This window comes from Danio rerio, chromosome 6 (assembly GCF_052040795.2).
Source record: "Danio rerio strain M-AB ecotype USA chromosome 6, GRCz13ab, whole genome shotgun sequence".
Taxonomy (NCBI): Eukaryota; Metazoa; Chordata; class Actinopteri; order Cypriniformes; family Danionidae; genus Danio; species Danio rerio.
In genome coordinates, this window is record NC_141026.1 from 33,302,556 (window position 1) to 33,327,592 (window position 25,037).

Consider the following 25,037-nt stretch of genomic DNA (forward strand, 5'->3'; position numbering starts at 1 on the left):
CCTAAGCAGATCACTGGTATATACACTGATTGCTAACGGACTTCAAATCCTCCATTTCATGGACTACAAGATACAGCCATGCACCACACACACACAAAGCTGTTCCTGATCCTGACTGATTGCATATACACAGCCGGAGGATTGTCAAAGACTGATGACATGGACTATTTAAGCATCACAGGCACACACTATTTACTGAGTCTTGTAAACTGTACTGTGAGCATTACGACGCATTTTCATTTTCTTGCTTTGCTGTGTTTTGACCCTCGCCTTGTTTATCTGTTTATTCCTGTCTGCTGCCTGCCTTCTGACCATCTGCCTGTGTTTTTGACTATATGGCTTTGGATTGCCTGTATAATTCTGTTTGCCCCTGTGTTGCTTACATTACATCTCTAACCTGCATTTGAATCCACACTTAAGTTGTCTGCGTCACATCACATAATATTCTGACAGTATGATAAACTTGGATAAATATATCCAAGTTTCATCGTTTCACGATTTTGTACGTTTTTAGTATTTTGATTCCTGCTCTAAAATATGTTCTTTTTAAAAGTCTGGATAAAAACATTTTCATATTTTAGAGCAGTAAACACTTCACGCTAACTAATTCTAATTAATTATTGATTTCTGCTGTCTTTATTTAAAAAAAAAAAAAACAGATTTTTCCCTAACCCTAACGGCAGCTTTGGAAATCTTTTCTGCTGGAGATACTGTTGTCCAACAAACAAAACAAAAAATGTAAATAAAAAGACATGCGCTATAGGAGAATTGGGTAACTTAAAATTGTCCATAGTGTATGTGTGTATGTCCTGGTCCTCCAGGTTAGGGGTTGAGTGTTGGGCTAACGACCTACCTCGAAAGAATTATATGTCATGAAACACCAACAATGTGCGGCCATATAAACAACCCTGGGAGTAAGTAAATGTATGTTCAAAAATACACAGCATTAAATGTACTCAACAGTACAAGCAACTTTGGGGGAGGGGGGGTCACATCATTAAAGTTTGCCATATGAAATACCAACAAAACATTTGTTCCACTTCCTTGCAAAAGTGACTATTAAAGTATCACATGATTATTCATCAATGTATGCTGGTTTCTCTACTCACCTGATATTATCTATTTCTGTTACCTTAACAGCACATACAATTAATGTGCTAGCATGTGCTAAAAAGCTAAGTTTAATGTGGCAAATAGTCTTATACTGTAAATTTAAAAAGAGTTCTTTTCTCAGTTAGAACTGCATTATGTCTGTTGCTTTTCAAACTCATGTCATCAGTAGCATTGAATTGACAGTTTACAGTGTGTATGTTTAAACAACACCGAATTACCTTTTTAGTTTATTACCAACATAAACATGAATAAATACATGAATAAATCTTTAAATATATAAAACACACAATGTTTTGCAAATGCTGAAGATAGTAATAATTTAGTGTTGAACTGTTCTTTCATTGACATTCTCTGCTATATCCTCTTGTTCATGGATGACCGTAGGAGTCTAATTTCGCTTGCATTTCATCACAAATACATTTTATTTACTGCATGTCAACTTTAAATACTTTGTTTTTTGTATTGTTCAGATTTATTTAACTCACAATATTCATTCGTTAGACAAATATTGTGTATTTTATGTAGTAAATATGCAGTATGCTAAAAATTGTGCACTGGCTCTTTACTAATCACATCTGTCAGTAGCAGTAGCATGTTTGCTGAAGTACAGCAAAGCCAGTATCAATGATATTTATGGTTTGCGTTATTTCATTTCTTTTATTTATCCTTCAAAAGTAGAATAAATGAAGACATTTGACAAAAAAATGTAGTAAATGTGTATGGAGCAAGTAAAACTCAAACTGGAGCAAATATGTGCACAACAAAGTAACTAAAAGAAAACCTTGAGGATCAAGCCTTTATCTGTTTTATCAAATCCCTGTCAAACTAGTATTCCAACACATCATTTTATTACTGGAATGTGCACTCCTAACTGAGTAAAGTAGTTTAAAAGATGAGACTTTGTGTTAGCACTTAAGAACCTTTATGAATCACTTTTATTCTTAAGAGTGTATCATTTCTTGGAGGCAAATTTTTTCAATGGCTATTATCACTGTTGATATTCCACCTTGTCAAATTATTGGTTTATTTGGGGTTCTCCCGCCCGACCACACTTTACCCTTTCATTTTGCAGGCTTTGTAGCCTTCTTAAGCCTTCTGGCTAGGCAGTTAACTCTTCTGAACTGAAGAAGCCCTCACCCTCCTTCCCACAAATGTTGGATAAGAAATGTTCTCTATTTGATAAAATTAGAGAAAATTAGGTACTCTCTTCATCGACCTAGCAATATTTTAATTAAATTGTCGACACACATGTCCAAACTATTCTTGACCCTGCTCCTTCTGATTGAGTCCCCACCCCCCAACTCCCAGCTTGGTACTGCAAACTAGTTCTGGTCAACACATTGTAGACTTGTTTTTTTCTGTAAATAAGATTAAACTAGTATTCATTCATTCATTCATTCATTCATTCATTCATTCATTCATTCATTCATTCATTTATTCGTTTGTTTGTTTGTTTATTTATTTTTGTTATTATTATTATTATTATTATTATTATTATTATTATTATTTTGCTCAAAATACTCAGTGTATTTCCTTATTGTTGTTTATGTCATCATTTTTGTATATTTTTAATGTGTTTTACAAATAAAACATTAAAAAGAGACTATCACTTCTAAACTTTGAAACAATTACTAATTAAATAAAATCTTCTGACCATGTTTTTCCTTATTCCACATTAATAATGATTTTTTTTTAAAATCTATTAGAAAATAAAAGAAGAAGAAAAAGAAAAAAAAGAGGGAAAAAAAGGGTAGAAAAGGGGTGTGAGCTACATTTCAGTTGGAAGTAGGTCAAACAATACCTTTGTGTGACAAACACCGAAATTTAGATCATTCACCTCTTTTGTTTCTGGGTGAACTATTCCTTTAAATAAACGCTCGGTATAACCAAACATCCAGTTTAGCCTCATTTTGCTATCCATTTGAAAGAGGCAACGAACCAAATGGCCTACTTTGATATATTGTATGACAAATGTGGATCTGGAGTGTTTTTGGGGGGCAGACTGATGAATGCTCATGAGCTTTACTAAACCAGAGGTGTCTCAAACACGCACACGCAAACACCTGAGAACAGGAGTCAGGATGTAGTTTACTCTCTGCTGCCATCTACTGGCAAACAACATCAACTAGAATATAGATATAGTAGGTGAAATCAAAAACAACAAACCATATGGGATCTGGAGTTAACCACAAAATTTGTTTTTAAATATCTACACACATATGATTATGGTCTTATTGGTAAAGTTGTGCACATCAAAATATATTGCAGTTTAAAACTATATTACAGACCAATTTAAATGATGAACGATTGTTTTATTCCTCAAATTGAGTGATGCATGACAGATTGAAGATTATGAATACGCTGTTGCTGTGGTGCCAACCATAACCACACATTTTTTGTCCTCTCCTCATAGCAACAATATAAGCAGCTGTGGCTAAAATCACCTGAGCTGCAAGCAAAACTAATATACTTCATCTACTTGTGCAGCAATTTGGGATTTACATAATTTTAGGCTTTATGTAAAGCATATGTCAGATGTTAAGAACATTATCTAACAAGATTAAGGAGATTTCCAATGATTTAATGATCAGTACAATATCTGTGGCCTTGGTCCACAAAACCAGCATATGGGTCAGTTTTTTAGAAATTGAGATTTATACATCATATACAGCTGATTACATAAGCTTTCAGTTGATGTAAAGTTTGTCAGGATAAGACAATATTTGTCTGAGATTTTAACTATTTAAATATCTAAAATCTGAGGGTTCAAAAAATCTGATTGTTCGAGCCTCGGCTGGGTCAGTTGGCGTTTCTGTTTGGCGTTTGCATCTCCTCCCTGAATTCGTGTGAGTTTCCTCCGGGTGCTTTGGTTTCCCCAACAGTCCAACGACTTGTGGTACAGGTGAATTGAGTGAGCTAAATTGCCTGTAGTGTGTGAGTGTGAATGAGTGTGTATGGATGTTTCCCAGAGATGGGTTGTGGCTGGAAGTGCATCCGCTGAGTAAAAATGTGCTGGATAAGTTGGCGGTTCATTCCGCTGTGGTGACCCAGGATTAATAAAGGGACTAAGCCGAAAAGAAAATTAATGAATGAATGCATATAACTAGAGATAATTAAGTTTTAATATATTACAAGCTGAAAATGTACTAAATGTTTTTTATGGAATATATTCCTATACTTAATACTTTTTGCCATAAAATAAAAAGGTCAAAATTTGAAGTAGTTTTCAGATTTCCAGATGCTTCTACCGTAACTCTACATTCTATTCTGTTCATGTAATTTACAACTAAACGTTGTTGAAGAATATTGTACAGCACTAAACAAACCTGAATCATGAGAGCCACATTTAAACACTTATTCCCTACAAAGGTGATATTTTCTCTTGTTAAGGGTTGTACAACAAACAACCGGTCACAAACCAGAAGAGTCAACATTCACGCTTCACTGGCTAAAAAAAGAGAGAAAAAAATATTTGTAATACTAGTGCAACTGATCACTCACAAGACCTGCTGCTGTTTGCTTTGTTAGACAAGTTTCCATACCTGTCATGGAGCCAAGGAATAATTTTTTTAAAATATAAATGATATCTTGATTTCAGTCAGAGAAACAGATAAACGAGTCTGCAATAATTCATTCAACGATCAAGATGTTAAAAAGACTAAATTAAGTGAACAAAACAAAGATTGAAGTTATAGCCTATAGAGGCCTGTTGTACTATGGTTTGGGTTTTAAGCCTGGTAAGTAGATGTTTACAGCAGATTGTGTTTTCAGGCACAAGAAGGTTGGTTGGTCTTGATTGTGTTTCATCATTTGCCATCTTACACACTGGCTAACCATGATTTGGAGCAGCATTTCTGAGTTAAAGATCACAAACCCAAACTGGACCAATCAGCTGCGAGAACCATGAGACATACTGTATATCTAATGCAATATGAAACTCGCAGTCTAAATGCATCTTATTTGCTCAAAAATACTTTGTGTTACATGATTTAATTTGGAGTAAAAAAACACTTGAGTTTTTATAATTTATTTGTATTATATGGATTATAATTATTCATACTGCATATTATATATTAAAATAGTTTTGAATTGTCTGTTAATATTATGGTTTTTAATTCAAAAAAAAATTTGCATTACTACAGTATATCCGTCTGAGACCTCGCCCATTGACTTGTGTCCTCTGTAGTGGACATTGTGTTTTCATGAATTATCTTTAAATTGTTTGAGCTACTCTGTCAAGTCCTGTTGTACTGTTCAGAGGACATCCTGGGCTTTCTAGTGATATGTCGTTTGATTGGCTGGCATGCTAGGAACCACTTCTTACACTGCATCCAAAATGGCCAACATACAAAAAAGGACATTTTATGGGAAGGAGAGAGCCATGTAAAATGTAGCTTTTCAATTATTATTTTTAATTTTTTTGTGCTATTATTATTAAATATTTGTTTATTCAAGTGTCAGGAATAATACATTTAGCTTTCAAAGCTGTTAACTTGCTTGTGTTTCAAAATATCATCCTTTTTTAAATGTCCACTATGGACACCAGGACCATCTTAATGTAATTAATGACTGTATGTTGTAGGGGGCAGAACTGAAGCAGAGAGGATTCTTTATAAAATAGTTGAAGGAGACTTTGATTAAGAGTCTGACAATCAGACAATTAGAGACAATTACAGAATGACAATCAGTTTTAAATTGCTTTTATGTTAAATTTGTTTTGGATTAACATCACTTTTTTTTTTGGCTCTCTTTTAGACTTAACTGTTTCAGGAATGTCAATACAAAAGGAAAAAAATGTTTTTTGTTTTGTTTTTGTTAAATTAATATTGGATTATTATCCCTTTACAGCCATATCCTGTAAAGTTTTATTGTCTGAGTGGCAGTCTTGTCTAACTAAAATGGTCCTGTGGTCCACTACAGTGAACATGCTGTAAAATTAAGAATAACAACAAAATGTAAAAACTCTAAATTGTAGATTTTTTTCAACTTAAAGGACGTAGGAAATCACAAAAAAAAAAAATAAATAAAATAAAAACTTTTTTCTTTGGGTATAGGATATAGGGCTTTTTTTAGCTGTTTATGAACCTACATAATAATATTTTCTTTAAGTTACTTTCTCAAACATTTGCTTCATCAACAGTGTTTATTTCTGCCCTGTAAATATATTTTAATGCATTACATTTCTATGGTATGTCTTAATCATCAACAGAGAAGTAAACTACACTGATTATAACAATAAATGACAGGATAAAAATTATAGAGTAAAACTGAAAGACTGCGTCACTTTGCAAAATGAAACTGAGAAACCAAACAATCCCTGTTCAAATGAAGCTTAACATCTACCAGATCTTATAATAATGCTTCTTTCTTGTCAGAGACATGTACATTCTCCACGATGCATATTCAAAATCATTATTAGCAATGGCATCATACATTTAAATTAACACAAAAAAAATTTCCACATACTCAAAATGTTCGATATTACTTTCTTTCCAGGTCATTTTAAAAGGTTAACATTACTTCCAAACCATAAAGAAAAATAAAGACAGCCAAACCACAAGATCAAAAATGAGCCAACAGAAACACTTTACCCATAAACTTGAACAAAGGACAATGAAGACGCAATGTTGCTAATGCAAGTACATATCCATGTATGCATGTATTGAACATACATACATAAACAAATATTATATTATGTATGTATATGTATTTAGACAGGGCACCCTGCATGATCTATTAAAAAGCTTATATAAAGTTTACTGTATATAAGTCTATTACATTTTTTTATTAAAAATTTTTATTGTTATTTTTATTTTATTTAATTACATTTATTTTTAACCAACAAAATAGATACACTTAATCTGAAAAAATGCATTGAATTGATCAAAAGTCAGAATTATGACATTTACAGTTATACAAAATATTTTCATTTCAAATAAATGCTTTTGCGAAAATCTAAAAAAGCTAAATCTATCAGTCTCCAAAATATATTAAGCAGAGGAACTGTTTTCAACAATGATAAAAATAAACCTTTTGAGCACAAAATAAGAATATTATAATGAACATTTCTTGTGAGGTCTTGTGAGAACTAAGTCTGGAGTAAAATTTAGCTTTGCTATAAAAATGTGACTAACTAACTAACTAACTAACTTTAATAAATAAATAAATAGTTGAATAGATAGATAGATAGATAGATAGATAGATAGATAGATAGATAGATAGATAGATAGATAGATAGATAGATAGATAGATAGATAGATAGATAGATAGATAGATAGATAGATAGATAGATAGATAGATAGATAGATAGATAGATAGATATATAGATAGACTAACTAATGTTGTATTTATTTATTTTTTTTGTCCTACAGTATTGTTTAAAAAAAAATAAATGCAACAATGTTGGGATTAAGAGACTTCTCTCCGAAACATACAAACCCCCAAATTCCACAAATTTTTTAACAGTAATGCAAATATTCTATATAACCCTGCATAATATTAAAATAGCTAAAATATTCTACAAACTAATTTTTAAAATACCCCTTTAGAGTAAATAGCAGTATTAGTTCATTTTTGTTGTTGTACCTACAAACATGTAAAACAATGTACAAAACATTTATTACAGTATGTGCTCATGTTAGTTAATGTTAGCTACTAATAATACAGTTGTTCATGCTAACTTGCAGTGAATTATCTAATGTTAACAAGCATGAGCTTGAATGTTATTAATGCATAAGTAAATGTTAATGCTGTACAAGTATTGATCATAATTAGTTCATGTTAGAACATTCATGAACTAATGGAACCTTATTGTAAAGTGTGACTGATTTCAAAGTTTAATGATTTTTTTTTTAACAAGTCCACCAAACATTTCAGCTCAAACACAAAAATATTTAAACTTCAGAGAACAGAAATAATTCCTTATCGTCAAACATTTCACACACTACTCATAGTTTTAAAGTAAAATCAGATTTGCAATCAGACTAAAAGAGACTTACCACTCGGTGTCCACAGGCGTGATATCGATGCGCGGGGGTGTGATGAAGGGCAGGGTAGTTGGTCTTGCCATGAATTCGTCATCTGGACTGCGTGACCTCTCCATCTGCCTCCATGATAAAGGAGGCAACTGTAAGTTACCAGAAAACCGCCGCCGTCGTCGCCGCAGGTCCACCCCCAGTGTACAACCTGAAGAGGTGAAAGACTCACTCAGTCTGCTGTCCGGTGGCTCTTTACTATCCTAAGGACACAAAGAGGAAAATGATAGTAAATATACAGTACCATTCTTTTTATTTAAAAAAGGGAGGCATTAATGTTAGTACACACTAGAGGGCGCCAATACTACAAAAAGCAGAGAAACACAACAAAATGGAACAAGTATTTAAAATATTTGGTTTTAGACATACATTCATTCAGTATTTAAACATTTTAATATTTGATTTATTTGAGGGTGCATTATATTTATATAAGGCACATGTTATTAAAAATGTATATATACTTATATACATAACTAATTGGTTAGGTTAAAATGAAAATAATAATAATAATAATAATATCATATCAAATCCTGAGTACATTTTAGTGCAGTATTGGTACTTTTAAAGGACAGCATTTATATATATATATATATATATATATATATATATATATATATTGTGACGAGCGTCCCAAAGGATCATCAGCGTCGCCCAGGAAACTAAGGAGAAACACCTGCAAGCCCTCAACTCAGACTGATCGGCCCCAGCTGCAGCCCATCAGCCGGCTTGCATTTAAACTGCAGCAACACAGCAGAACGGGGAGAAGTCTCTCCAGGAGAACAAGCACTAACTCGCTCTCTCTCTATTTTCCCAGACAGCAGCTGAGAACCTGCCGGAACCACAGAGGCACTTCAATAATCCACTGTCACACTGGGAAAGGAGCACAAAGAGCACACAAGCCACCAACCTAAATTCACCACTGGAAGAACCTTTTGTAAATAAACCACCCTCCGGGGCACTTATATGAGCTCTCACTTGTTGTGTGATTCTTCTCCCCGTGACATCTGGTGGAGAATGCGGGCAATTACAGAGAAGAATCACAGATAAGCGATCTCCTACCCCACACCATAATTATTATTAGGAGTATTTATAAAAAAAAAAATAATAAAAAAAAATAATAAAAATTTTTTTTTTGTTTTTCCAGTTTTGGTGATTCATTAGTGTGGCTCCTACAATTTATTTAGTTATTTATTTAGAATTATATTTATTTATTTTGGTTGCTTTTCTCTATAATCTTCAGGTGAATGGCCCCCGGTCCCCTCCCAGTATGGAAGAGATTCTCCAACGGCTCACTGAGGTTAGCATCCGCCAACAACAAATTGTGGAGCACCTTGCCACACGCCAGGGCAATACTGAGCAGGAACTCGCTGCCTTCCATGCCGCTGCCGCCCAAAGCATTCCGCTACCAGACCCCCGTGCCCAGGCCACAAAAATACTGCCAAAGCTCACTCCTTACGATTACGTGGAAGCTTTTCTGCAAATGTTTGAAAACACAGCCCATCGTGAAGGATGGCCACCCGAGGACTGGGCTCAGGTGTTGGCCCCCCTGTTAACCGGCGAGGCCCAACGTGCTTACTTCTCTCTCCCTACGGCCTCAGCAGAGAGGTATTCAGATGTAAAGAGAGAAATCCTGAGCCGGTTGGGATTGTCCTCAATCTGTGCAGCCCAGGGTTTCTTTGAATGGGAGTATAAACCCCGAGCACCAGCCCGTGCCCAGATAGCAGAACTCACACGATTGGCACACCACTGGTTGTTGGAAGGCAGTCCCACAGCGGAACAGGTAGCGGAACGTGTGATCGTGGATCGCGTGCTTCGAGCTCTCCCTCGCTCACACCGACGGGCGGTCGGTATGAGGAACCCCGTAACCTCACTGGACCTGGTGGAGGCCATCGAATTGGCGGATGCAACCCAACAACGTGATGGAGGGGAGCGGATGGTGCCGTTCCCCCGGAGGGTGGTCCAGGAGCGACGCACACCAGAGGGTCCCTCACGACCAGTCAACAGGCCAGCAGCACCCTCTCCACGAGATGAGCCTATGCCATCTGCGGATCCCCCGCAGCCTGGGCGAGGATGGTTGGCAGGCTGTATTGTTCACAGTGACCCACCATATGGAGCTCCTGAGGCCGACATCAAGGTCAATGGAAAACCGCTTCGGGCCCTTCTTGACTCAGGCAGTGCAGTAAGTCTGGCTCAATCTCATCTCCTACCCCCACGTAGAAACACAAAAACATTCCTTCCCATCACCTGTGTCCATGGGGACACCCGACAAGTTCCGGCTCGACGGGTGACAATCTCTGCAGCCCCGGGGGCTTGGTCTATTGAGGTGGGACTTGAGGAGGACCTCCCGGTCCCAGCCCTTATCGGAAGAGACTGGCCGGGGTTTGACCGCCTGCTTGCGACCACAATGCAGCCTGCCAGCCTTCAAGTAAGCCGCCGAAGATGGAGAGCCAGCCGAGGACCTCATCAGCGGCCTGCACTGGTAGCCACAGACAGCGGGAGAGACGGTAAGCCCCCTCCCCAATCTTCTAATCTGTTCTATGATGTGTTCCAGCAGGTAACGGGAGGGGGCTCCTTTGCTAAGGAACAACGGGATGATGACCGGCTGAAACATTGTTGGACCCAGGTGCGTGTCATTGAGGGCCAAGACACTCAACCATCACCCCATCCTCTCCCGCACTTTGTAGTTCAAAATGGCCTGTTGTACTGCGTCGCACAGCGAAGGGGGGAGGTGAAACAGCTACTTGTGGTGCCCCGTGCCAAGACAGAAACTGTGATGGACCTGGCTCACTCCCACCCGATGGCCGGTCACCTTGGAGTTGAGAACACCACACAGCGGATCCGGGATCGCTTCCACTGGCCGGGTCTGGAAGCTGATATAAAACGATTCTGTCAAGCCTGCCCCACCTGCCAGGTGACCTCGCCCAGAAAGCCTCCCCCTAGCCCGCTGATCCCATTACCCATCATTGAGGTGCCCTTTGAGCGAATCGGGATGGACCTGGTTGGGCCGTTGCCAAAGTCGGCCCGGGGACATGAGCATATTCTGGTGATCGTTGATTATGCCACCCGGTATCCAGAAGCAATCCCCCTCAGGAAAGCCACTTCTAAAGCCATTGCCCAGGAGCTCTTCCTCCTGTCAAGCCGGGTCGGTATCCCAGCAGAGATATTGACTGACCAGGGTACCCCCTTTATGTCTCGGTTAATGGCTGACCTCTGCCGACTACTGAAGGTGAAGCAGTTAAGGACCACAGTGTACCACCCACAGACAGATGGGTTGGTCGAACGATTCAACCAAACGCTAAAACAAATGCTAAGGAAAGTAGTGGCTGAAGACAAACGTGACTGGGATCTCATGCTGCCCTATGTCCTCTTCGGCATACGAGAAGTGCCCCAGTCCTCAACTGGCTTCACCCCCTTCGAACTCCTTTTTGGCCGTCAGCCCCGGGGCCTTCTAGATGTGGCTAAGGAAGCCTGGGAGCAGCAGCCGGCAGCCCATCAGTCCATAGTTGAGCATGTGAGACAGATGAGGGAGAAGATCGACCGGGTCATGCCGTTAGTCCGGGAGCATCTGGTAAAAGCCCAACAAGCCCAACAGCGCCACTATGACCGGGCAGCCCAACCACGGGAGTTCCAGCCCGGAGATCGAGTGATGGTCCTGATCCCGAATGCTGCCTGCAAGTTTCTTGCCACCTGGCAAGGCCCCTTCACCATTCTGGAAAAAATTGGGCCAGTCACATATCGGGTGAGGCAACCTGGAAAAAGAAGAGCTGACCAACTGTATCACATCAATCTTCTAAAAAAATGGGTGGGTACCAGGGACCAACTCGCAGCCCTCGCCACCTCCGATCCCGTGGTTGTAGATGTCAACCCTCACCTCTCGGCTATCCAAAAGGGAGAGCTCCATCACCTGGTCAGTCAGTTCTCTGATGTGTTCTCAGTACTCCCGGGTTGGACGAACATTATCAAGCATGATATCCACACTCCCTGTGGTCCCTGAAGCTCGTCGGCAGGCTATTGAAGAGGAAGTAGAACAAATGCTGAAGTTAGGGGTGATTGAGCCGTCACGCAGTCCATGGTCCAGCCCAATCGTAATGGTACCAAAGTCTGACGGCACTCTCCGCTTCTGCAATGACTTCCGAAGGCTCAATGAGATCTCAGAGTTTGACGGATATCCCATGCCTCGGGTGGATGAGCTGCTGGATCGCCTGGGAAGGGCCCGGTACATCTCAACCCTGGACCTAACCAAAGGTTATTGGCAAGTACCCCTATCTGAGGAAGCCAAAGCCAAGACCGCCTTCTCTACCCCTAGTGGCCACTGGCAATACCGGACCCTTCCCTTCGGCCTGCATGGAGCTCCCGCCACCTTCCAGCGGCTCATGGATATTGTCCTTCGCCCTCACCAAGCCTACGCTGCCGCATACCTAGATGATGTTGTCATTCATTCTGAGACATGGGAAGACCATCTAGATCGCCTGCGGAGAGTGCTGTCGGAACTCAGAAGGGCTGGACTCACCGCCAACCCCCGCAAATGCCACCTTGCGCTCCATGAAGCCAAATATCTGGGTTTTCGGGTGGGACGAGGGCTAATCCAGCCCCAAGAAAAGAAGGTGGAAGCAATTCGTAATGCACCAAAGCCGGAAACAAAAACCCAGGTACGAGCCTTTTTGGGGTTGGCGGGATATTATCGATGCTTCATACCTAACTTTGCCTCTCTAGCCGCCCCCCTTACAGACCTGACCAGGAAGGGGCAGCCTGAGAAGATCTGTTGGACGACTGCTGCAGAAGAGGCACTACACAAAGTAAAAATGGCACTGACATCTGAGCCAGTTCTTCGGGCCCCGGACTTCGCCTGCCCCTTCCTGCTGCAAACTGATGCTTCGGACACAGGACTAGGAGCAGTCCTGTCCCAGATACAGGAAGGTGAGGAACACCCAATCTTGTATATTAGCAGGAAGCTGCTCCCAGCCGAGAAGAACTACGCAACAGTGGAGAAAGAAGCTCTGGCCATAAAATGGGCAGTTCTGGAGCTGCGATATTACCTCCTGGGCCGCAACTTTACCCTTGTCACTGACCACGCTCCCCTACAATGGATGGCCCGGGCCAAAGATACTAATGCCAGGGTGACTCGGTGGTTCCTCGCTCTCCAGGACTTCCATTTTGTGGTACGTCATCGGGCTGGAGCCGCTAACGCCAATGCAGATGGCCTCTCTCGGGTCTGGGCAGCTTTTGCAGGTCTGTCAGGGGTCATTCCCCTCCCAACCCCTAAATTACCCCTACTGGCTCACATCACCCCTCGGACCAGGACGACGCTTAGGGGGGGGGAATGTGACGAGCGTCCCAAAGGATCATCAGCGACGCCCAGGAAACTAAGGAGAAACACCTGCAAGCCCTCAACTCAGACTGATCGGCCCCAGCTCCAGCCCATCAGCCGGCTTGCATTTAAACTGCAGCAACACAGCAGAACGGGGAGAAGTCTCTCCAGGAGAACAAGCACTAACTCGCTCTCTCTCTATTTTCCCAGACAGCAGCTGAGAACCTGCCGGAACCACAGAGGCACTTCAATAATCCACTGTCACACTGGGAAAGGAGCACAAAGAGCACACAAGCCACCAACCTAAATTCACCACTGGAAGAACCTTTTGTAAATAAACCACCCTCCGGGGCACTTATATGAGCTCTCACTTGTTGTGTGATTCTTCTCCCCGTGACAATATATATATATATATAAATGCTGTCCTTTAAAAGTTTACTGCACTAAAATGTACTCAGGATGTACACATTTTTAAAACTACTTAGTAAGTTACAATTCATGTGAAAACCTACTCAATCACAGTAATTCGAGTGTTTGTAATTTGTTACTTTACACCACTGGTGCTAATATGCGATTTGTATGGGAACAAGTAAACATTACAGTACTGGTTATCAAAGAGGCAAAATCTTAGCGTGACATTTCCATTATACGTCTTGCAAGGTAAAAGAAAAGACAGAAAGCTCCAGCACTAGACTGAGATATGAGAAACACTCTGCACTGACTGATATATGCTGCATGCTGCTCTAATAAATTTTCTATTACCGCTGTGTTCTGCTGTACTGCAAAATCATGGCAAGCAAAAGCTTCTTTCAATTTACTCTTCCACACAAGGTGCACACAAAAACGAATGTACACATGGCTCAATCAGTCTGACAAATCCTTCACTGAGGTTAAATGAAAAGCATCCTCTTTTTTCACCACACACACAGGGCCTAAAATTATCAATCAATCTGAAACAAATGCAGTAAAAAAATGTGTTGGTACAGTACACAAGACTGTAGTGTACCCGAGCAAACGTGAAGTTTCATAAACATGTCATTTAAACTCTTTTCATATTAACACATAAAACAGATTGCAATTTAAGAAAAAAAAACATTTGTAATGAAATTCGTCTGAAAATCTGATGTTAACAAAAGAGAAAAATTCCCCTGTGTATAAAAGATTCCGCAAAAGAAAAACTCTATAGTTTTTAACACTTGAAAGCGCAGAAGTACAAGCATAAATATTATCATTTTTGTCAGATTATTTGGGGCGTAGTGGGTGGAAATGTCGCCTCAGCAAGAAGGTTGCTGGTTCAAGCACCGACTGGGTCAGTTGGCATTTCTTTGTAGAGTTTACTTGTTTTCCCTAGGCATGGGTTTCCTCCGGGTGCTCCGGTTTCTCCCATAGTCCAAAGACATTCGCTATAGGTGAATCGAATAAGCTAAAATTGGCTGTAGTGTATGTGTGTGAATGCAAATTGTATGGGTGTTTCCCAGTGTTGGGTTGTGACTGGAAGGGCATCTGCTGCATAAAACACATGCTGGATGAGTTGGTGGTTCATTCCACTGTGGCAACACCTGATTAATAAAAGGAACAAAGCCAAAAAAAAAACAAATGAGCGTTAGATTATTTTTATTATTATTTTTATTATTGTTATTATAAATAAATTAAATGTCTCGAGTTATTTGCATGTTGTAGACCTTGCATACATGAATAAACAATTATTATGATATATTGTCATTGCAGAGTATTATTTAAATGTAACTAATTGGTTAGGTTTAAATGAAAATAATAATAATAATATTAATATCATACCAAATATAATAAAATCTAATATAATTATAGGATAAAACATCAAAACTTATAATGACCTTCTAATTATGTAGTCACAAATGACTATAAAACTTTGAAAATGAACTGGTAAAAAGGTGCAGAGTGTAACATTCTGTGCTATCAACCCATAATGACTTAATTAATGTATAGTTTAGCTTTTTTTTTTTTTTTTGAGGTTTAAAAAATCTGTTTATTTTGTAGATTTATTTATGCATCTTTGTATTTATGCATAGTGTCCATGCATTGATTAATTTCTATTATACAATTTTAATATAGCTTTGCGCAAGGCTATGCACGAAACAACAGTGCTGTAGTGTGCTTTGCAGTCAAGCACTGTGGTAGCGTGCATGATGGGAAGATATGTGGGCAGCTAAAGATGTTTGATAGCGGACCAACACTGGCTGAAAAGCAAAAAAAAAAAAAAGAACTCACTATCAGTGGACTACCATCAGTGCAGCTGCAAAAAGAAGACAAGTGTTTCTGCACTCCTGTCAGATCTGCACTCCTGAAGATCCCTCTATGTTATAAAGAAGAACATTGTGGACAGAATAAGCAGTCCAGGCTGCAGATATACTCTAGATATAAGAGCAGAAACCATCCTACAGCTTTCAAATTCATAGCAGAGTCAATTCAAGGAGAAGGTGGAGGCCAAATGATGCCATAACCTAATAGAAAATGCATTACTGCAGATCACATCTCTATACGTGGCTATACTGAAACGTCTGTGTAAGACTTTCAATTCACACCTCCACATGCAATTTTTTGCTTTTCCTTTCATTTTTGTTTTACTTCAAGGCCTTAAAAACACATTCTAAAGTAGTTCCTTCAACAGCTTCGCTCAGCAGCTTAACTGCAATACTCACTTTGAATGCTAGAAACAATTTGCTATCCCTCACATCACATCCCGGGTGGAGGACTCGTGCTGCGAGTCTCAGAGTTCATTTCAGTATTTCAAAATACTCTGACAGGGACACTGCTGAAAAGTTCGACTTTCTGAGCACATGTGTGATGATATTTATTCTGTGTCTGGTCTCCAATCCTTCAACATGACAACACGTGTCCTGGCTAGAGGTGACTGTTAAAGACAGATGTTACAGAGACGTCCAAGCGTAAAATGGAATTTGGAAACAACATAAAAGCATTATAATTTATATATACAGTTGAAGTCAGAATTATTAGCCCCCTTTTGAATTTCTGTTCTTTTCTAAATATTTCTCAAATGACGATTGACAAAGCAAGGACATTTTCACAGTATGTCTGATAATATTTTTTCTTCTGGATAATTTGTTGTATTTCAGCAAGAATAAAAGTTTTTAATAAAAAAATTTAAAAAAACATTTTAAGGTCAAAATGATTAGCACCTTTAAGCTATATTTTTTGATAGTATACAGAACAAACCATTATCTAGTTAAACCTTTAAATGTCACTTTAAGCTGTAAACTAGTAGGCTATCTTAAAAAATTTCTAGTAAAATATTATTTGCTGTCATCATGACAAAGATAAAATAAATCAGTTACTAGAAATAAGTCATTTAAAATTATTATGATTAGAAATGTGTTGAATAAAATGTTCCCTCCGTTAAACAGAATTATATATATATATATATATATATATATATATATATATATATATATATATATATATATATATATATATATATATATATACATATATATATATATATATATATATATATATATATATATATATATATACATATACATATATATATATATATACATATATATATATATACATATATATATATATATATATACATATATATATATATATATATATATATATATATATATATATATATATATATATATATATATATATATATATATACATATATATATATATATATATATATATATATATACATATATATATATATATATATATACATATATATATATATATATATATATACATATATATATATATATATATATATATATATATATATATATATATATATATATACATATATATATATATATATATATATATATATATATATATATATATATATATATATATATATACATATATATATATATACACATATATATATATATATACACATATATATATATTAGGGGTGTAACGATTCACAAAAATCACGGTTAGGTTTAATACGATACAGTGGTGCCACGGTTTGGTACGTTTTCGATACAGCAAAAAAAAAAAAAAAAAAAAGATAGAGGATTTTTCTGATTTCATTTTTTTATGTATTAAAACTAACATCATAAAAGTATGATCCTGTTTTTTTCTTTTACTTTAAACAGTTATAGAGCTATACTTCCGGGGTTTCTGCTTAGCAGCAAATAAAAAAAATCCTTCTTTATACTCAAAACCAAAAAGCTGTTTATAAAAAAATAAATATAATATTATAGCAGTTAAACAAATAAAAAGACAATTTAGTTTTTATATGGAGCTCAGTTTCAACCTATTTTTAAGTTTTGTTTTTTTTATCTTTAGAAAGCTGAGTGTCCACCTTTTCTTCAGACACAGCACAGATCTGCTTGATTTGACGTTCACCTGCCATTTCAGTGGATTTGAAAGCAGGAATTATCTGACTAAAATGGGCTTATGAAGAATTGAAATAAAAGTTACACACCGTTGCTTTAAGTAAATACACATATATATTGTGTATATACTCATATTGTAAATTACTCTTTCTTTTCAGTCATTCCACTGAATCAGTTAGCCCAGATCAATTTGATTGATTATTTATGATTTATTCATAAATGTGAATGATTCAAGTTGATCTGGTTAAAGGGGTGCACAATCAATTATTTCTAAGGCTTTAATTGCGTTTACGGGGTGCACATCAACATGATCATGCTTATTTCAATTGTATATTTTTTAACAGATTGTACCTTTATTTTATACCTTCTGTTTAGTCATCCCAATAACACTTTGCTGGCTCTGATTGGCTGTCCACCTTGTATACATTGAATAAAACGTCACATAAAGTATGGGGCTGGGCTTTTTATATTTACTGTTGGTGATGTCACAAACCCAAAAAGAAGCTTGTTGTAGATCTTACAACTGTTTGACCTGAAATCTGAACAAAACTTTCCCTCTTTTCTCTGAACTTTGAGTGTCACACCTTTGCAGATGTTTTCGTTTTATGCTAAAATGGCAACTGAAAGTGAAATCATTACCAGGGCCCACATTAGCAGCTCCCTAAAATATATTTTCAGTTATTATCCAGAAATAACCCAGCGATCTATGTTTGCTTCTTACATAAAAGATATTGCACAGCTTCTAAAGTCTTCTACAAGACTTTTATGATGCTTTTGTGTGTATTTTTAGCCTAAAATAAGTTTCTCACAGTCCTGATCAGAAACTGCAGCAAACTTCATTTATGAGGAAATTATTACTGTCCTTTAGATGCATACACAGTGTTCAGATTTCCCTGCTGTTAAGGCCAAATATGAAGACACATTGCAAAATTAAGATGTCCTCTATGAGCTCATGATGTCTGGAAAAGGACAACATAATCTGCATTTGACCGATCCAAACATTAGCTCACGATGAACATATGATTTTGCGATTGGCCAGCGCTGATGTTATCCGGTCTGTTGGCCAGAATTTCAGCGCTCTGTCCCTGAATGAACTCTGAATGAACACAGGAGCCTGGGCAGGGATGACCAAGGTGACCTTCAGAGAGTCCGTGTGTCTGGAACAGTCTGCGGTCAGCTCACAGCCTGCAGTCACCCGAGACCACGGCCCTTTTTAATTCATTAGACTAATGCAGTGGCGCTCCCAGCTATAAAACAGTCCTGTGCTCCACGGAACAACCTTGTCTCCTTCAAAGCAACATTACCTAAAGCACAGGCACTCAAACAAAATACCTTCCACCATATGCTGCTCTACTGTCTTTGACTTCAAAAAACTTCAGAAGAGCATGCTTCATGACACACTAAGAAGCATTTTATGGACTAAATAGTAATTTTAGGACTAATTTAATTATTAAAAACTTAGTTGATAATACTTGACAATTACATTGGATTTTTTTAAAAAAGCTATTCCTATTTAATTGTAAACATGGTTTCACTGATATTAAAAAAATTAACAACAATAATAATAGTTGGTGTAATATCGGTAAAAACCTGTTTCAGCCATATAAAAACAACAATAGCAGCAGAAGCAGCAGCAACAACAACGATAATAATAATAATAATAATAATAATAATAATAATTATTATTATTATTATTATTATTATTATTATTATTATTATATAATGAACAACAATAATATAATAATATTATTAACAATAATTTATTGTTAAATACATTTATTTATTTATTTATTTATTTATTTATTTGTTTGTTTGTTTGTTTGTTTATTTATTATTGTTGTCAATTATTAATGATAACAATATGTAAACATTCTAAGCAAAAGTGTGTTTGATGGTTCACCCTTTTTCTTTTTTTGTCCTTGTATGGCTACAGTAAACATGATGTACCCACGTGTAAAGACACACTTTCACAACCAATTATAAGCAATCATAAAACAAATATAATGAGATAAGTAGCTTAACTATGCTTAGTACCTTTGTGAAAGACTATTAGCCTTATTATCCCAGAGCAGATAAAGAGGATCATTAAAGGTAACTGGAGACTGGATTGAGCTGACACAAACCCAACAGAGACTCATTTACATTACATTTACATGCATGTATTCAGCAGATGGATTCATCCACATGACTTGCACTGCATTCAAGGCATACATTTTATAAATTCATGCATTCTCTGAGAATCAAACCCATGACCTGGGTGTTGGTAGTGCTGTGTTTTACTTTTATATAGTAGTTGCAACAAAGCATTAAAAAGGGTTGAAAACAGGATTAGAAATTAAATGAAAACACTTTTTTGAAATACAAATGCACTTGTTGCCTACTCATGAACATGAATATACATCTCATGATGCAGCTTAAAACCAGGGCATTACAAAGAACACCACTTCCATAGTTTTGTCCCTTATACCATACTATATTTGCCCCTAATTATTTTTATAAACATAATGACTTCACCCTAGATTGAAAGGTCAAGAAGGTTAGGCTTCATACGTGTACATGTAGTTTCTGCAGGTTTCACTAATAGCCCGTTTTCACTTAGTGGTACAGTATGGTATGGTACGGGTCGGTACAGGTCACCTTTATCAGGCTTACATTTCCACTGCCAAAAGTGTTCGAATGGTACTCTTTTTGTGGGTGTGGTTTACGACAGAAAGTTTCAGTCGCCATCATTCTCGCTCGAGGAAATGTCAAAGTAAAGCTGTATGGGTCGTTCACAAATCATATGAGAAGCACTTCTCACCAAACAGATGCTTTATACACATAAAAACTTGTGTATACATGTTTATTACAAACCTTTTCATGAACATGATTTGATTATATAACTGCAGATCAATACTATAGGCGTAATAGCCTACTGTAACGTTCGTGATTACATAAATAAATAAATAAATAAGTAAATAAATAAATAGAACATATATGAACACATAAAGCCCCTTACAGTTTCAAAGATGTTACCAAAACTACACACAGCATACATTTAGTCCATATTTGGGTTAAAAAAACAACACGCAACATTTAGCCCACAGTTAGTGCAAACCTCTTATCTGTATCTTAAATCTTCACCAGCACATGTAACCTTGTTAGAAAGTAATTCCGTCATTCTGAGTTCATAATAGACTAAAGGGGGATGATAATAGTTAAATATGGCAGCTTATTCATGTTTTAGGTTGCTTAAAAAATTATTTGCTCTTTTGTTTTTTTTTTTGTTTTTTTTTTCATGCTTAACTCTCACGTTTGTGCGTTTCTGAAAGGATCGGATGTCAGAAGCACGTCAATAATTACTTGCACGCTATTATCATCAGCTCAGCTTTAGACAGCCTTGTAAACTACAGGACACAGGGTAGATTCTGCTCTTCTTGGCTTTGTGGTTGTTCATCAAGATTACAACAAGGTTTGTTTGAGCTTGGGTCGACCATGGCTTGTTATTATATGTATATATTAGGGTGTTATGTCTTGGCTGTGTATTTAAAAATAGCGCTTCCTTTGTTTTTTTGCTGTTGATTGTCCTGACTTGTGCACAATCTAGTGATGCTTCTCTGTAAACCAATAGAGTTCAGCTGCGTGTCTTACTCTGCCTTTTGGTACCCTTTTGAAAGCAGGTATCATTGTTGGCGCATTGCATTTTAAGCCAACTGAAATAGGCAGCGTCATTGATCAACTAAAAGATGGTTTAAAGTCAATGGTGAAATTAAAATAAATTGGCATACGCCTGTTCAAGCACATATACTTTTACTGAGGCAAAAACACAGGGATGTGGTGCATCACACAAACATCTTTAAATATGTTAATGCCAATTAAAGCATTAAAATGTAAAATATTATTAATGTATACATTAATATATAAACCACTACCTACTTCCACACAGTCTTTATCTCAGGGGACTTTGGTGGAATCAGTCTCATTTTGTAGACTGTGTGGAGGTTCTTAACCTCAGCCATGAACAGATCCACTTCCTCTCTAGTGAAGCAGTTTTATCTGCTTGCATAGTCTGCCATGGAGAGTAAATAGCAAATGTGCCAAGGCATGACAGCAGCTCACTCTTAAAGGTAATAGGAGATGAGGCCTTAATTAGTGTTAATTTATATAGTTCCTTTATTGCCAATGGCCATACACCCAAAGGGCTTTACAATTGTGTAAGGACGATGGCACAGGGAGGTCATTTAACCAGGACACCGGGTTACACCACTACTCTTTACAGGAAGTGCTATGGGATTTTTAATGACCACAGAGAGTCAGGACCTCGGTTTAAGGTCTCATCCGAAAGACTCAATGCTCAATGTCAATACAGTGTCCCCATGACTATATTGGGACATTAGGACCCATGCAGACCACAGGTTGAGCGGCCCCTGCACCCCTCTCAAACACCACCACCAACAGCAAGCTAGTTTTCCCATGTGATCTCACATCAAGGTACTGACCAGAAACAAGAAACTAACCAGTCCTTACTAAAAATAAAGTTTAGTAAATTATTGGTGAGTAATTTTAATCTGCACCTCAAAAATTGATAAACCCTTATTTATTAAACGTCAAGGTCTAAATCAAAAAAGAAGCTCTCTCAACTGCAATACTTGGCCATGCAAACAAGACTAGCTAGCCAAGCCAAATCATTAAAGCCAGAACAAAGAAATACCTCAAACACTGGACAGAAGAAACATCATAACAGTACACTGGAACGCTATTAATCCATGAACAAAGACTGCATACTGGCAGAATATTTGAGCAGTGGGACTAAGAAAAAACATGCAGAGAGGGACAGACTTGAAAGATGACAGTGCACATAAATAAAGCGGAAACAGAAGTACACTTCTTGACCTCATGTTTGAACTGCACAAAGACCAGGGACAATTCTTTTTCAATTTCACAGCCACCACAAAGACTTCCATCTGAAAGCACACAAGGACGAAGTCGCATGCTTGCAAGGTGAAACTCAAGCAATCTAAACTCTAGCTGAGAGCTGTATCTGAAATCATGAGATGGAACAACCAGCAAATACAACCAAGCAGAAAAATGACTTTAGCAACGCGCGTAAAATGCGGAGAAGCATTAGTGTAAAAGCTGAACATAAATATATTGTCACTTGTTGTTTTTATTGTCTGGTGCTACTGTATATGCTTGCAAATTCCCATCTTTTCTTCCAGCACCATCCTCACTGCTGCTGAATCTAAAATTGTGGTTATCTGAGCTATAAATGTGTTGGCGGTCTAAACTGAATATGATGAGGGAAAAAAACAAATGCAAAAAAAAGTACTTTTCATGAAGTTCCCTGCAGACTGTATGAAGCAACAAAATAAACATGATGTGCAGTTTGATTCATTATTCAGTTCACACTATTTCATCAGCACCGACACACATTCATTCATTGCTTCATTCATTCAATTATTCATTCATTCATTTTCCTTCGGCTTAGTCTCTTTATTCATCAGGGGTAGCCAGAGCAGAGTGAACTTATCCAACTTATCCAGCATATCTTTTACACAGCAGATGCCCTTCCAGCTGCGACCCAGTACTGGAAAACATCCATACACTGTCATATTCACACACATACACTATTGGCAATTTATTTTATTCAATTCACCTACTCAGTGCACGTCTTTAGACTGTGGAGGAAATCGGAGCACTTAGAGGAAACTCAACTCAGGAGAAATGCCAACTGACCCAGGGTGTGTTTCCGAAAACCATCGTTAGCCAATTAAGGTCACAAGTTCCGTTGTTACAAACATAGTTCTTTGATTTGGCGTTTCCCAAATCTATTATTCCAACGAACATTTGCAAACTGCGTCGCAAACTTGTATGCTTGCAACTACACCTCTAGAGCTGTAGTTAAAATAATAAGTATGGAAAACAACAATAGTGGATTTGCCTAAAGGCAAACCTTACTAATAATAATGTATTTCGGCTAAATGAAAGAATTAGTTTCAGTTTAGATTATTTAAATTTGCCTTCACTTGTTATAAGGCAAACATGTATTTATTGTTTCTAACAAAAATAGGACCTACTATATTAAGTGGGCTTGACTAATATATACTAAAATAATAACTTGTTTCAATGTGCTTATTGTGTTTTACATTGTAATTATGTTTGATTAAATATAATTTATGTCTGTTATTATATTCATAATTACACTGTTGGTCCATCCCTTATACTCTAACCCACCCTTAAACCTACCCATACTAGCAAACCTGTCCATAATCCTATACCATATCCCAAGACAAGAGCACCAGAAATGTTCTGCAATACATTATGAACACATTAAGTACATTGTATTTATTTTGTTGATGTAAGTACATAATAATTATGTGCACTTAATATAAAGTGGGACCCAAAATTATAACTAATTGTGTTTTTGTACTCTAATTAACTGTACTAGCAACCTATCATTCTTACTTATTTCTTACATTAGGCCAATGGTAAAGCACTTTCTGACTAATTAAATGTGATTGATGCTTTTCCTCTCTGTCTTTAAAAACAAATTTTATTGTGTAGCAGGATTTTTTATTGATGCTTTTAAGACATTTTTTAGCCTTTTTAGAGGGCCAGTGTCCTGCAGAGGTTAGTACTAGAGTTTAGTTGCCAACCTGCCAATCGATTTCTAGTATGCTAGTTAGAGCTTGAGTAGCTGGTTCAGGTGTAATTAGGGTTAGAGCTATGCTCTGCAGAACACCAGCCCACCAGGACCGAATTTTGGCACCCCTGACCTAAAGCCAAATGACAAAAATGTGGCACACACCTCCCATCCTCATACCTTCACATCCACCAATATCTGCTTTCTGAGGTTCCACAGTGAATAATAAACATTGGTAAATGAGTACATTTAGTTGGTACCCAACGAGAACACAATACACCATTTATGGCTGGTGTTTGATTAAATAAGTTCACAGTCAGCTGTCAGCCAGGAAAAAGGAGGCTGAGAACCGACAAGCTTTTAAGAAGTTTTAATAAAGAAAATAAGCTCCTTACGAAGACTGCCGTCTAAACCAAAACACAACATAACTGTGTAATAACATAAGTTGAGAGAGGCCTGGACCTCTATCAGCTTCCTCTGCCATCGTTCCTCCTCTTATAGTCCAGAGCTCCTTCCGTGAGATTCGTTCCCACGGCTCTCTGCCCCACCCCTCACCACATTGTTATTGTTTATGTTAAATTTAAACTTTGTCTAATGTATTTATGGCA

The 25,037-nt window shown here is 37.4% G+C and overlaps 2 protein-coding genes across 8 annotated transcripts in view; both read right to left on the reverse strand.

The window, feature by feature from the left end:
• Window positions 1-25,037, reverse strand: part of lepr (leptin receptor) — an 847,758-nt gene that overhangs the window by 621,036 nt on the left and 201,685 nt on the right. The window lies entirely within an intron of this gene.
• Window positions 1-25,037, reverse strand: part of pde4ba (phosphodiesterase 4B, cAMP-specific a) — a 338,467-nt gene that overhangs the window by 203,968 nt on the left and 109,462 nt on the right. For all 7 annotated transcript variants that reach the window (XM_087257474.1, XM_087257475.1, XM_087257477.1 and 4 more), the window contains one exon: window positions 8,112-8,350. In XM_087257474.1, coding sequence (XP_087113600.1) covers window positions 8,112-8,350 — 239 coding nt within the window. The remainder of the gene's footprint in view (window positions 1-8,111; window positions 8,351-25,037) is intronic.